At 51.0% G+C, this 14,620-nt stretch overlaps 1 protein-coding gene across 1 annotated transcript; it reads left to right on the top strand.

Moving 5' to 3' along the window:
- Positions 1–9,634: 9,634 nt before the first annotated feature.
- Positions 9,635–11,669, top strand: CHST14 (carbohydrate sulfotransferase 14). Its single transcript, XM_041469643.1, has one exon. The coding sequence runs from the start codon at positions 9,688–9,690 to the stop codon at positions 10,657–10,659; it is 972 nt and encodes a 323-aa protein (XP_041325577.1). The 5' UTR covers positions 9,635–9,687; the 3' UTR covers positions 10,660–11,669.
- Positions 11,670–14,620: the final 2,951 nt, after the last annotated feature.

Raw genomic sequence — 14,620 nt, 5'->3', positions numbered from 1 at the left:
GCGTGGTGAGCCGTCACCAGAAGGATAATCTGTGGCGGGCTGAAAAGTTGGGATTAATGTCAAACAAAATTGGATTTACTGTTGAAATCTGCTACCCGAGGGAGGCACGCTGTATCCGGCTCTCCTGGATCTGACATTCAGCAAACTGCTCTTGTATCATGACTGATGCTGCCAGGAATGTTCTGCTGCCACTGTGGCAGAGTCCTTTTGGCCACAGGTTGTCCTTGGAGTTTCCCATGCATCAGGAAGGCGTGGGCTCACTGTCTGCGAAGTGTGAGGTGTGCGGCCGTTGGAATCCTGCCCGGCTTTGGCCAGCTGGGCATCCCCTGACAGCTTCTGATGACCAGCAGTGGTTCAGGTACCTGGCAGAGCCAACCTGCTGTGTCCCATTTCCCTCATTTCCACGTGTGGTGTCTGAAGGTGACAGAGCCTTGTGGCAATTGCAGGGAGAAGGAGGCACCTGGGGTGCTGGGAAGGAGCTGCTGGAGCTGTGGGCACTTCCAGGGCTTTGGATAAGATTTGGGCACCAGGATGAGCACACTGAGAGGGTGAGAGCTGTTGAAAAGTGCATCCTGACCTTTGGGAATTAATTGTTTGAGAGGCACAGTAGTGTCCTGCAGATTCAGAGATGCTGGCATGGCTCTTTGTTCTGCTTTGGAGCAGGTCTTTTTTTCCAGGGAAAGTGCCAGCTGGTCTCATGATGCTGCTGTGGGAGCTTTCCTGGGGCTTCCTCACCTCACTCCCCACGTGTCCCAGCCAAGCAGATCCAGAGCAGCATCCAGGACTGGCTGAAGTGTCTTCCCACCTGGAGTGAAAGCCACGAGCTCCTGCTTGTGTTTAACTGGGGCTTTAATGCTGCTAATTATAATTGGCTGTAATTGTGCCAAAATCACTGTGAGCCAAGAGACAGGAGCAGTTGGGACTGTCACATGAACAGAGTGCTCCAGCACCCACCCAGCTCCATCCCTGCCCATGGAGGAGCCGTGCAGGGAGTGGGAGTGGGATTTGTCCCATCACTGGTGGCAGGACCAGCCCTGGCAGGGTTGGTACCACACAGGGGAAAGGGATACACATCCCCTTAACCTCCAGGGACCTGAGCGTGGGCAAGTCCCTGTTTTACTGTGCCCTTCTCACCCCATCCATATGGGATAAACACTTGGCTCATTGAGCTGGGGGCTTGAGGGGAGATAATGGATAACTGCTCACTAATTCCTGCATGCCAGTGTTGGCTCTTGCTGCTCCATGCTGCTCCAAATGCTGCAGTGGCAGCACAGGGAGCTCCCAGCTCCGTTGGCACAGGCTCCATCCATGGGAAAGCAGCCGCAGCCTCGCAGAGCCACTCTTGGAATGGCTCCTGCACTGCCTGTGTCACTCAAAGCTGAATAAATATGAGGTTGAGCTTTTCGTGTTCTTCTCCAGTTGCTGCTCCTGCCATGGCTGCATCCCTGTGCCCAAAACCTCAGGGTCCTGGAGCAGTAGTGCAGCAAGCCATTTTTCTGGAAACATCAGGCTTGGACATTCCTGGAGACTCTTTCCTGTGATAAAGCCCTTGGCAGAAAGGTAATTCCTATCTGGCCCTTGGGAAGGGAGCTGTGCTGAGGGGTCACATGGGGACTGGCCAGGACTGTACTGCTTCAGCCTCCTGCAAAACCCCAAAATCCAGCTGAATCACCCCTTTATGTATGAATTTTCCTTAAATTCCAAATGCCAGCCTGTAACACATTTTGAGAGCTCTGCAGGGCCACTGGGAGCGACACTGGGCAGTGTGAGAGACTGATGCCAAAAGTAGGAAGAAAAGGAAAACAACGAGCACAAAAACCAGTTGAACAGAGGAGGAATCAGGTGAGCACTGCCAGGTGTGCTGGGAAAGACATCCAACCTCTATCCATGCCTTCCATATGGGATGGGACTCACCGAGGCAGTGGGAAGTTGCAGCACAGTGCTCAGTGCTGGCCTCGGGGTTGTAATTAATAGTGGGAGATGCTGATTAATAATTAGAGGTGGTATAAAGGGGATACCTGGACTGGGATGAAGCCGAGGGGTCTTGGAGCGCGGCGTTGCCATAGGGATCCAACAGCTTCTCCGTCAGAGCCTCCGGCGAGAGCAGTTAATCCATTTTTAAGAGGAAAGGATATTTAATAAAGGGAACCATTTAAACTGGATTTACAAGGCACACTGAATGGAGGCCCCATTCATTCCGTGACTTCATATTTAATTTTAATATCTCTATAAACCTCTCCAGAGTGTTCTGCACAAACAAGCCGGAGCCAGAGCGGTTCGACCGCCCAGTGATTCTTAAAAGCAAATCAATTTAACAGGGCTGGAAAAAACCTGCCTCTCCAAGAATATTCTTCTGCTCTCAGAAGGAGCACCGGAATAGCAGTATTAGAAAACAACAAACAAGCTCTTCTGATGGAGAGGGATTTTTGAAAGGATAATGGTGCAAAGCGGGGTTGGGAGCCCCCACAGCAAGGCAGGTTGTTGGGAGTTTGCTTTGTTGCTCTGTTTTCTCTGCATTCATAAATAATGTAATTAATAATCATATAACTTCATCAATAAGCCAGTTTTTTCTGTAGCCGTGCTCGCTGCTATTCCCGTGCTGCTGCCTGAGCAGGGATGCAGTGACTGTAAAAGTCCATACAAGAGCTGGGATAGGGACGATGGCACCTGGCAGCATTTAGCACTCTATAAATGAGAAGAGGACAGGAAGGCAGCCAGGTTGCCCACAAGGAAGCAGTTTGTGGCTGTTCCCAGAGCATTTCTGCTTCCCACACTGGGAATGTCGTGGTTTTGGAAGAAAAGGAAACCGAGTTCTCTGGGAAGAGCTGGTGAGAAAACTCCCTTCGGCCTCTGCAACAGGTAAACTCTCCTGCTCCTCAGCAGCTGACTCAGGGCACAGAGCAAATTCCCTGGGTTTCCTTTGTCCCTGGAACATCCCGGTTTTATTTCTTTTTAATATGTAGAGATTGTGCTGCACAAAGCTGGCTCTGATTTCTCCTCCATCTTTTGGGTAGTCCCTGAACCCAGATTTAAGGAGCAGAGCAGGTGCCCCTGGCCACCACATCCCAGTCAGTCTGTGCAGTGCTTTATGCTCTCAGATCACAGAATGTTCCCTCACCTCCACTTAATCCCTTTTTCCCTCTCTTTTTCCTTCTACACAAATGACCCCCCTAGCAGGAAACAGCGTCCTCTGCTGCCCTGGGTCATGGAGATGGATTTCTCAAGGAGCAGACTCAGGACTGCTCAGAGTGCGAGTGATTTAGCAATCAGATGTTTCTCCCTGTCCCAGGCTGGGGGATGTTTCTCCCTATCACAGCCAAAGATCCGCGAGTGGGATTGGATTCGTAGCACATCAGATAATTAGTCTATAAAAAGGGAATTACATGGCATTTTAACGAGCACGGTTGAGTTTTGTTCTCGCCTCCCTGCGAGATGAAGGCTGAGACTCCCCATGGGAATTGATTTCCTCGTGGGACCTCCCTGTCTTAGGAATGTGATGTCCCAAAAGCAGCCCCACAGGTACGTGTGGGTCTGGAAACCAGGATCCAGGCAGGCAGCAGTCCCCCATTTCCAGGGGCAGACCCTTGCTCTAATATTTGAGCAAATTTTCTTGTAATTTAACTTTCCCAATGTTTTCTCCTAAAATCTGGAAATAATGCAACCTTTTTTTTTTAATTGATAGAGAGGTGAGAAAAAACATTTTCATCACTCTTTAACAGAAAGCCTCAGTCTTTCATGGTCCAGAGCAAGAGGAGGCACAAATGGACTGATTTATTTCATTATTCCTGATGTTTATTTTAAATTAATCCTGTTGGGACAGATGTCAGGCCAGAATTCTTGCTGGAGTCACTTATGTTCTTTGATCTAATTAACAATGGCTCATGTCTTATAATAACTCATTTTTCTAATAATTAATTTTTTATGAGTGATGGGATTCCCTTACTCTTTGCTCTTTGCCTTCCCCTACATCCTGCGTTTCCTCCCTCATTTTTCTTCCTTTCTTTTTCCAAACCACCTTGATGCTGATACATTTCAGGCTTGAAAACACTGGAAATAACTTTCCAAATATGCTGCATTTAGAGAAAATTTCAGATTAATTCTACATGTTTATTCATTAAAGTACCAGTAGGATCCTGCTGTGCACACACAGGCAATTTAACGTGGAAAAACAAATGGAGTGTGTATATAAGTGTGTGTCAGTAATAAAATAGGAATGATGCTGCTGTGATTCACTGACCCAGGATTTCCGACTGGGATTTACAGTGGGCTTGATGGTAAACCCTCAGACTTTCCTTGGGAAGTGCTCCTGGAATTCTCAGGAAAGTCCTTTTAGGGATTACACAGCAATTTAAATAACATGCTGCCTCGGATGGCCTGAAGGCACAAAACCTCCCGTTCCTATAAAATCCAGGTTACAAATGGAAAATCCTATCAAGAAGAATAAGAAAAAGACCAGAATGTTGAGAAGTTTTCCCCAGTACCACAACTGAAGATTGCACCTGATGATCTTGGAGGTCTTTTCCAAATTCTGGGATTCTGCGAGTCAGCCGGCCTGGACTCCACAGTGATGGCACCATTCCTCCGATGCCTGACTGTCCCCTCCAGGATAAATTTGTCATGTTCCCAGCCAGATCCCCCACTCTCGTTCAGCTTATCCCCCCAACTTCCCAGCACCCATCCACCATCAGTCTCCAATATCCCAGTCAAGTACTTTCCCTGGGGCAAAGCACGTCCTTCACAGGCCATTATCACTGCTAGCACACTGAAGGATGTTACAAACCTAAACAGGGCTCAGTCAAATGGGTCCTTATCGGTCCCATTGCCTTGGGGACAATGATTGCTGGTGTCAGGGATGAGGTGCTGTAGGTTTTGGAGGAGATTCAGTCCTCGTCCTGCTGTCTGTGAAACCACAGGAACATTAATTGCCTACAAATTCCAGCAGGAACTTCACACACAGAGTCAGGACTTCATTACAGCCCCGCAGGAGCCGCCTGGAAGCCTCGGGAAACTCCGTGTAAAGAGCAGCAGATAGACCTGGAACGAGTTAAGAGACTTGGAGACTCTCCTGCGACGCAGGTCTGGGAGCTGTGTGTGATTTAATGTGTGTTTGTACTGAGCGCTGGTGGTAGAACCCCGGCTGGCTGCGCCTGCGAGGATGTGTGTGTGTGTGCATCCAGCAGCCCTGGGCTCAGAGCGATCAGAGGGATCAGGGATGCGTCAGCGGGAGGATAAAGGGTGCACCGAGGGACCTGTGGTTGTTACTGGCTTCAAATTGGATACGCTCAGCCTGGTTGCATATCAAGCTGATTTTTGGGGGGAAGATCTGGGAGCAGGAGGATAACTGGGCGAGCTCCGCCGGAGCCGCTGTCCCCGTTTCTCTGGCGCCTGCGGTATTCCTGCCCTCGCTCCCACCTCCGGCCCGGCTGGAGCGTGCGGGGTGTGTGACACTCCGCGCTGCCCGGGGGGATGTGGGTCCATGCGGTGTCTGCCTGCCCCGCTGCCTCCGCTGCCGTCCCCGGGCACCGGGATGCGCTCCGGCTCGCTCCCTGCCTGCTCAGCCCAAATCCAGAGGGGAAGAGCTGGCACGGCCTCTGCCGAGCGAGCGCTGCCTGCTGCTTCTCCCGGCGCTAAGGAGCTGAACCTGCCGGGATGGCTCCCTCCAGAAGCGATTCCACAGCCGTGCCCAGCGGAGCAGGGAAAGCAGAACGGAGCTCGGCGTGAGGAACGGAGTGCGGATCTGAGCTCGGAGTTAAGGCACTGAGCTCAGAGCAAGGTCTTTGCGAGTCCAGCCAACCGCATATCAATGAATTTAGAACCAGATGCGTCAGCACTAAGTTTTCCTTGAAAACAGTGATTTTTGTGTTTGTCCATCTCCTTGGAATTACTCAGTGTATTCATCCAGAGTGTTTGACTTTGTTTAAAAAGGCTTTTTCCCCAGAGATAAGAAACTCCGCCTCGGTAGTGAGCTGATTGTGGAGCGGCTTCTGTGCTTATCCCCTTGGATAAGAGGCTTTATTATACCAAATTACGGGATAATCTTTGGACACGCAGCCACGGCATCCGATCTCTCCTCCTTTGCTTGTTTTACTTTTTGATCCAGAGCTGTTCAAACCAATCCAGGGGGTCTCCTCTGATGGGAATCACCATCCTGTTTCTTGTCTGGGAAGCTGGCATCAGCCCAAACTGATGTTTTTTCAAGAAATCTTCTTTCTCTTGCTCAGCTTTTCCAGAGGCCTCACCCGTTTGTCCTTTTTGCAGTTCTTCAGCCCAAAATAAATATCTGACCTCACCCCAAAGGCCAGCAGAGCCTTGGCAGGGCATTTGTGATGACATCAGTGTCCAGCCTCACTCCAAGCTGGAAGGACAGGGTGTCCCTCGGTCTTTCTCTCCAGCCCCGCTTGGAACTCACCTTTTCCTTGTCACACTGATACATATTCCTGATTTCTGATAGCCAAGGTGAGTTCTACAGCCTTCCTTAAACCTGTGTGTACATAAATGCTGCTGGGAGACTGGCTCAGTGTAAGGTGGGAGATATAATAATGTAATACTATCAAAATAATGTATTTTAATGTTGTTTTTCTGCTCATGTGAGTAAAAAGTGAGGAAAAGACCCAGAGATTTACTGCTCCAGTTACCCATCGTGGAGGCTGTGGTGCTCTTAAGGTGAATACTGGGACTTGGTAGCATTTTGAAGAGGGCTGGGAAGTACAAAAATCTTTTTATACCTGTAAGTGGGAATTTTAGGGATGAGACTGCTGCTCCAGCCCCTGGTAGTAGATCACACAGAGGCCTGGCAGAGCATTTCCCTGGGAAGGGCTGTGTGGGCTTCCCTTCTCCCACAGAAGAGAGAACCAAACCCTTCCATCACTGCGGTGTGTTGTATAAACTTGTAGGCAAACCACAGCAGCCTGAAGTTGGGTTTCCTCGGTGACATTTTATTTGCTAAATGTGCTTTTTCTGAAAGGATGGATCTGTCTGGGAAATCTATTCCCATAGTTTTGCACATTCTGAACGTGAGGCGGCTTTTAACTGCTTTGGAAATCAAATTATTGCTCACTCTGGGTGTTAATTAGGCACACTGAGTGTAACCACAATTAATTTTCCTTGGTGACACAGGGTTTAGCCCTGCAAACCAGCCCCTGAACCCTGTATTTGCTTGGCTGTGCTGTTCCTATAGGGACTCCATCTCACCCCATGCATTTGCTCACTTCAGACCAGTCCTTAAATCCAAGTTCCCTTTGGCAAATAGCCCCTCTGACCTCGTGGGCAGTTTCCTGTTTCTCTGCATTTCCAGAACCAGTGGGCTATCCTGTATAACTGCTCCTGAGTGATATTAGTGGAGAATAGGAACAAAAAGGAATGAGCAGTGTCAGACTAGCATGCCTTCAAAGAAATAAAAATTCCCCTTGGCTGCTTTGGAGTTTGCTGCAATCAGGCTTTTTCCCCAGGAGGAGGGATTGATTTTTGTCTCAGTGACACGGATTATATATGTTGGCACGGCTTCAGTTTGGGTTGGTGTTGAGATCAGATCAGGACCTGCCCTCTGAAATGAGAGCAGGAATCTGATAACACCTCGTGTGTGCAACTTTGCTGGTGGCAGGATCGGATATCGGTCTCTTCCTAGAGCTAATGCTGTATTTACATCCAAATAAAACTGGTAAATGTGCAATAATCTAGCTGCAGGCTCTCACGCTGCGCTCCAAGTGCTTTGTCTGCCTTGGCTGACAAAATGCTCTTGGCTCCTGATCAAAGGGAAGTAAGTGGAAGCTGGTTTTCTCTTGATGTTAAGAAAGCTCCTGACAGAGAGTCCCTGCAAGGCTGGTTAAGAGCCCAGGCCCCGTGGTAGGCTAGGAAAACTCATTGAAGGAAAATGCGGAGAACAATGGCAGTGTGGAGTGACTCGGGAAAGGGCTGTGTGAGGAAATGGCATCCTGATGGCTGGGTTAGTGCCGCGGGCATCCAGGGGACGGCCTGAAGCAGCAGGTGAGCGGCTGGGGTCATTCACACAGGTGCTTTGCGGGAAATGCCTGCCGAGAGTTGGAAAATCCCTCCCTCTGGCTCTCGGTGGTGGCACAGCCTCCTCGGCTCAGCAGGTAGCAGTGTCTTCCCCTCCTCCAGGTGCTAAACCTGTGCAGGAATCACAGAATTCTAGAATCACACAAAGTGGGGCACAATGCCTAATTATGGATAGTTTGGCCTGTATTGCAAAAACCGTCCATTATCACTGCACAAGGCCACGGAAGCACTGGGATGTGAACTGTGCCCGGAACCTCGGAGCAAACCTGGCGGGCTGTTTGATATGACCCTTCAGTGTACTTTGGGATGAGAGCAGAGTGAGGTGTTGCTCAGGCCTGACTGACATCCTGACATGCTGAGGTGCTGGTGGTGGATGGATGGCTCTGGACTCGCTCCAGAGGGATGATCAGTGGGAATAAGTGCTATGAGGAGCAGCCGAGGGAGCTGGGGGGCTCAGCCTGGAGAAAAGGGGGCTGAGAGCGACGTTCTTGCTCTCTGCAGCTCCCTGACAGAAAGGTGCAGCCAAGTGGGGGTCAGGCTCTGCTGACGGGGTGCAAGGGACAGTAGAGGAAATGACCTCAAGATGCACCAGGGGAGGGTCAGGCTGGACATCAGGAGGAATTTTTTTCGTGTAAAGGGATGTCACGTGACATCCTGACATGCTGAGGTGCTGGTGGTGGATGGATGGCTCTGGACTCGCTCCAGAGGGATGATCAGTGGGAATAAGTGCTATGAGGAGCAGCCGAGGGAGCTGGATGGGGCTCAGCCTGGAGAAAAGGGGGCTGAGAGCGACGTTCTTGCTCTCTGCAGCTCCCTGACAGAAAGGTGCAGCCAAGTGGGGGTCAGGCTCTGCTGACGGGGTGCAAGGGACAGTAGAGGAAATGACCTCAAGATGCACCAGGGGAGGGTCAGGCTGGACATCAGGAGGAATTTTTTTCGTGCAAAGGGATGTCACATGCTGGAAGGGACTGCCCAGGGAGGTGGTGGAGTCCCCAAACCTGCAGGTGTTCAAGGAGGACTGGACATGGCACTCAGTGCTCTGGGCTGGGTGAGAATCAGTCACAGGTTGGACTCAGTGGTCTGGGGGGTCTTTTCCAACCTGGATGATTCTGTGATTCCGTGATTAGAGGCTGGAGCAGCTTTGCTCTGGGGACAGGCTGGGAGAGAGGGGGGTCTCTCCAGTTCAGCCTGGAGAAAACTCCAGGGTGACTTGAGAGCCCTTTCCAGCGCCTAAAGGGCTCCAAGAGAACGGGGGAGGGACTTGGGAAAACAGATGGGGGGACAGGACAATGGAGAACGGCTTCCCACTGCCAGACGGCACAGTTAGGCGGGAGATTGGGAAGAAATTCTTCCCTGCGAAGGTGGGGAGGCCCTGACACAGGGTGCCCAGAGCAGCTGTGGCTGCCCCTGGATCCCTGAAGTGTCCAAGGCCAGGTTGGACGGGGCTTGGAGCAGCCTGGGCGGGTGGAAGGTGTCGCTGCCGGTGGCACGGGGTGGCACTGGATGGGCCCTGAGGTGCCCCGCAGTCCCGCTGCTCGATCATCCCGCGGCTCCGCTGTCCCCGCCGCAGGGCCCCGGCGGGGCGGGCTCAGTGAGCCCCGCCGGGCGGTCCCGCCGGGCCGCAGCCGGGCGCGCTCCCGGGGCGCGGCGGGCGCGGCGCTCCTGCCCTCCATGCTGATGTTCGGCGTCATCCTGGCCTCCAGCGGGCTCCTCCTCATGATCGAGCGCGGCATCCTCGCCCAGGTCGGGCCGCCGCCGCTGCACCCGCCCGCGGGGCCGGCCCGGCGGGACGGGCGGGACTCGCCGGCGGAGCTGGAGCTGGAGGTGCTGCGGGACACGCGGAACCGCACGATCCGCGCCCTGTGCGGGCAGCGCTCCATGCCCCGCAGCGTCTGGGAGCTGCCGCCCGGGCAGCGCCGCACCGTGCTCCGGCACCTCCTGGTCAGCGACAAGTACCGCTTCCTCTACTGCTACGTGCCCAAGGTGGCCTGCTCCAACTGGAAGCGCATCCTGAAGGTGCTGGACGGGGCTCTGGAGAGCGTGGACGTGCAGGGGAAGATGGACCACAAGAGCGACCTGGTGTTCCTGGGCGACATGAAGCCGGAGGAGATCAGCTACCGCCTGAAGCACTACTACAAGTTCATCTTCGTGAGGAACCCCATGGAGAGGCTGCTCTCGGCCTACCGGAATAAATTCGGGGAGATCAAGGAGTACCAGCAGAAGTACGGCGTGGAGATCGTCCGGCGGTACCGGAAGAACGGGGGGAACTCGGCCGGCGACGACGTGACCTTCTCAGAGTTCCTGCAGTACCTGCTGGACGAGGACGTGGAGCGCATGAACGAGCACTGGATGCCCATCTACAACCTGTGCCAGCCCTGCGCCGTCAGGTACGACTTCATCGGCTCCTACGAGCGGCTGCACGCCGACGCCAACCACGTGCTGGAGCACATCCAGTCGCCCTCCTTCGTGCGCTTCCCGGAGCGCCAGGCCTGGTACAAGCCCGTGACGGCCGAGACGCTGCACTACTACCTGTGCAACACCCAGCGCCGGCTGATCAGGGAGCTGCTCCCCAAATACATCCTGGACTTCTCCCTCTTCGCCTACCCGCTGCCCAACATCACCAGCGAGTTCTGCAGGCAGTGAGAGGTTCCTGTCGAGAGACGGTGGGAATTCTGCCTTGGCTACAAGGATTTGCTTGCACAGCCCTTGCTGCTGTGTGAAGCACGCTCCTCTATGCATTATTTCCTAATTTTATACTTTGCAAGCACTGTTTATATAAAATACTCTCTACTGCCTTCGCTACTTAGGATCCTTTTTGTACCTCTCTGACTTTCCCGTGTACATACGCCACTGCCTCAAGCACAGTAGCTTTTGTATCTCTATTTTGCTCTAAATCCTTTTTTTATGCCACAACGTGGAGAACTCCTGTAAGGAATCTGAGAAATTTATATATTTTAAGTATTTTTCTTCCTTTTTGGGCTTTGTACTAAACGTTGGTTGAATTGAGATCATCACGTGGCAGTTGATGCACTCAAAATTAGCATTGTTACACCAGTCCCGGGTGGGTTTTGGGTATAAGTAGAAAAAAAGGTAAACCAGGCCACATTCATCCTTTATTTTTTCATTGTAGATGGTACTTAAATGGGGCTGGTCATTTTTTCTGTGTCAGTAGTACCTCTGGTTTTTATTTTTATTATTATTATTTACCATTGAAATATAACTAGGGATAGGATAATACCCCTTCTTTGGGTGATTTTGGGAGTACAACTATTTACCCAACATCATGTATCAGGTGCAATATCAAGCCATCCCATTCTGCTCTTTTCTCTGAATTGAAGCAATACAGACTCAGGATAAGGTCAAAGCCCATCCTGGTCCTTGGGATGGAAAACAAATCCCATGGACCACGTGCCAGCTTTCAGCCTCGTGGGTCTCTGCATGGAAACCCCTGTGGAAAAACCCTTTCTACAGCCATGTTTGAAAAAATGGCAATTTGTGGATTGATTTTCTCCTCCTTTAATAGCTGTGCACATCCTTTTTCTAGCTCTTGTATTTAATTACAGCTCTGAAATAGTAAAAGTTTGGGAGATAAGGCAGGATGTTGTTCCTGGGAGGCTGTGTCCTCGTTTCTAATAAAGTTTTTATATGAATTAGCCTCTTAGTGCTTTTCCTTGGGATTGTTTGTGTACTTGGAGAGGCCTCTGCCCCTCATGCTGAGCCACAACATAAAGGTGGGATGAATTGGTTGTTCCTGTTGTGATTAATTAATGTTTTAATTGCCAGAGCAGCGCCAACACATAGAGAAGGGACACACTGGAGGCGAGCGCATACCAGGACACAAGGAAATGGGATGAAAAGCAGCAAAATGGGCTCCTAATTGCTGTGGCAAAGTGATTTTGGAGCTGGCAAGTTCCTGGGATTCCTCTCTTAATTTTCTTTCCCCATTTTTAAGTTGTTTTCTTCAGGATTTTAAGAAGGGCATGGAGCCACATCCAAGGCCGCTGTTGGGGTAAGTGGCCAAGGACAGTTTGGCCTGAGGGATTTTTACCTTTGCTGAGGGGGTCGTGGCTGGGTATGAGGGCAATGACTGGAACATTCATGGATTTGAGCTCCTGGCCATGTCCTGAATCTGTGGGCACTGATCCCAGGCCAAAAATGGGTCAGAAATTAGCTTTTCTCTCTTTGTGCCCGCTCTGAAATCAGCAGCATTCCTGTCTGTCCCCAGGGGTTTTGGTGCCCTGTGGTGGAAGAACTGGAGGTCTGTCCTCCAGCCAAAGGCACCAGATCCGGCTGGGAATCAGATTTTGGTTTGTAAAACAGATGCTGCTGAGGGAGGGGGTGGGCTGAGCTGTAATTAAACCTGACCTCCAGGTCTCCCTAACTAGGAATAAGTTGGTGAGACTTTGCTATCGTTGCTTCTGGGAACATTTCCCGCTCATTTGGTAATTTGGTTTTTAATTAAATGTTTATTTCTCAGTAGTTTTAAAGGTTTATGCAACTTGTTTGTTTATCTGCTGCAGCTTCTGTTCTCTATATTAAATTTCTGTCTCTTAATCTAATTTACTGTGCACAGGATTTTGCTTTTCTCAGACTCTCTCTCTCCTTTTCTGAGCATTAATAATCACACTTTTCTCTTTAAATAAAGCAAACAGGCTCCCACCTCCTTGCACCTTCCTATGAGGAGGATTTTAATTCAGGTAGAGCTTTGTAGCTTGGGAAGAAGTTTGTCTGCAGGTCAGCAAAAATGAGAAATCTATCAGGTTTCCATTATTTGGGCTCCATTTTATCTGTGACCAATGGTACAATTATCCGTGGTAGCTTTGTACAAGTAGAGTGAAAAAAACTCAGCTCCAGCTGCAGCTGTATCATTTCTTTCCTTTGTCAGGTGTTTCTCCAGGGTGGAATAAATCAGGAGGAGATTCCAGAGCTGACAGCAGGCGCTGGAGGTGAGAGGTGCTGAGCAGGATTCAGCCATCCCCTGGAGCACGGGGAAGGCGTGATGGCTGCAGGAACAGGGAGGAAAACATGAAGTTATGAACTGGTTTGGGTCTGTTCCAGGCTGGCAGCTCCTTTTCCCACCTTTCCATCCCTACACGTGCAGTTATTCTGCAGAATCAAAAGGGAATCTTTCCTCTTTTGAATTCTATTTTGTTAATCCTCAGTTCTGCACTGAATGCCCCAAACTCCCTTGAGTGACCAACCCAAGGTTTTGGCATCGGAGTTTGTCCGTGCTTTTTCCTCACTTGCTTATTCCAATTTTGTGCTGATGAATCTCATCCCTGACCCCGCTGCTCTCATGTTCTCCCTGTAGAACTCTGTCCAGGGATGTGGAGACAGCCCAACAGTTTAATTCCATCTCATGACACAGAAACCTTCTGATTCCCTCTGAAGTACCACAGTGTTATTTTGTCAATAGTCACTTCTCCCGCTCGGTTTTTGGAATTTGGAGCTGGTTTGGTGTTCCCCTGCGGACCAGGGAGCAAGACAGGTTAGGAACCTTTACTGTTCCAAAAATCTCACTTCACATGTCATCTTCTTTACTAGTTCCAATATTACACCTGCAAAGCCTCATTCCACCCTTTCCAAATCCCAAGCTGTTGGCTTTTGGCAGCGTGACTCTGGGAAGGGGTTTGGAACATGTTCCCTCTGGTTCCCATGCTCAGTTCAGGGTGTATGTCAGGTTTCTCCTCTTTCCTGTGGGTCTTGTGTGGATTTTGCAGGAATAACCGACTTCCTGGCCAGGCACTGGGGCTGAAATAAACACATTAAGGCTGCCAGTCACCAAGCTGGCTGGTAGCCATGACCCTGGATCTAGCAGGAATAAAGCTTTGGGAATGGCAGCAGGAGCAAGCGGTGCCAGGGACGGCTGCTCTGACGCCTGCAGACGGCATCACACCAGCCCGGCTTCTGCTGCTCTTGGCTCCCAGCCTCCCTCCTGATGGACCAGGGTCACCACGGGCTGTGGACCTTGCTTGGAGCGTGGAACATCCTTGGGATGCTCCTTCCCTCGCAGGCAGGAATTTGAAAGAGCCAAAAGAAAGCGTCTCCAATGGATCTATTGTCTGTTGAGATATTTTGGTATTCATAGAATCCCGGAATGGTTTGGGTTGGAAGGGACCTTAAAGATCGTCAAGTTCCAGTCCTCTTCCACGGGTGGGTTTGGGAGGGCGTCAGGCACATCCCTGGAAGAGGCTCTTTGCCACTGTAAACCGAGGAAATGAGGAAGGCTGGGATGAAAAGCGCCGTGCCCAAGCGCTGCCCCCGCCCTGCACCCCTCGGCTTTTATCGCAGCTGTTTTGCATGTGAATGAGAACTTTCCCACTTCCTTCTGGGGCTTGAATTGGCAAACGGGGAGTTGTTAAAAAATCTCTAGTCTTCAGCCCCGACAAAGGATGGTTGCCATGGAAATAATGGAAGTTGCATCGTGAGCAAAATATGTCCAGGCCCGGCGCCAGGGGAGGGAGGAGGGAACACCTTGTCGGTCAGGAACCTTCTGCCAGGGCCCATGTGCCTCCACGTGGTGTTCCTTGTCCTTGGCACTTTGTGCTTTGGGTTAAAAGGAGAAATCAGAAGTGCCGTGATTGGATGGGAAGGGCTTGGGGAA

Source organism: Pyrgilauda ruficollis, unplaced genomic scaffold, assembly GCF_017590135.1.
Source record: "Pyrgilauda ruficollis isolate IOZ18807 unplaced genomic scaffold, ASM1759013v1 scaffold239, whole genome shotgun sequence".
NCBI lineage: Eukaryota > Metazoa > Chordata > Aves > Passeriformes > Passeridae > Pyrgilauda > Pyrgilauda ruficollis.
Note: the sequence above shows the minus strand (reverse complement) of the source record. Positions and strands in the feature narration are given on the sequence as shown.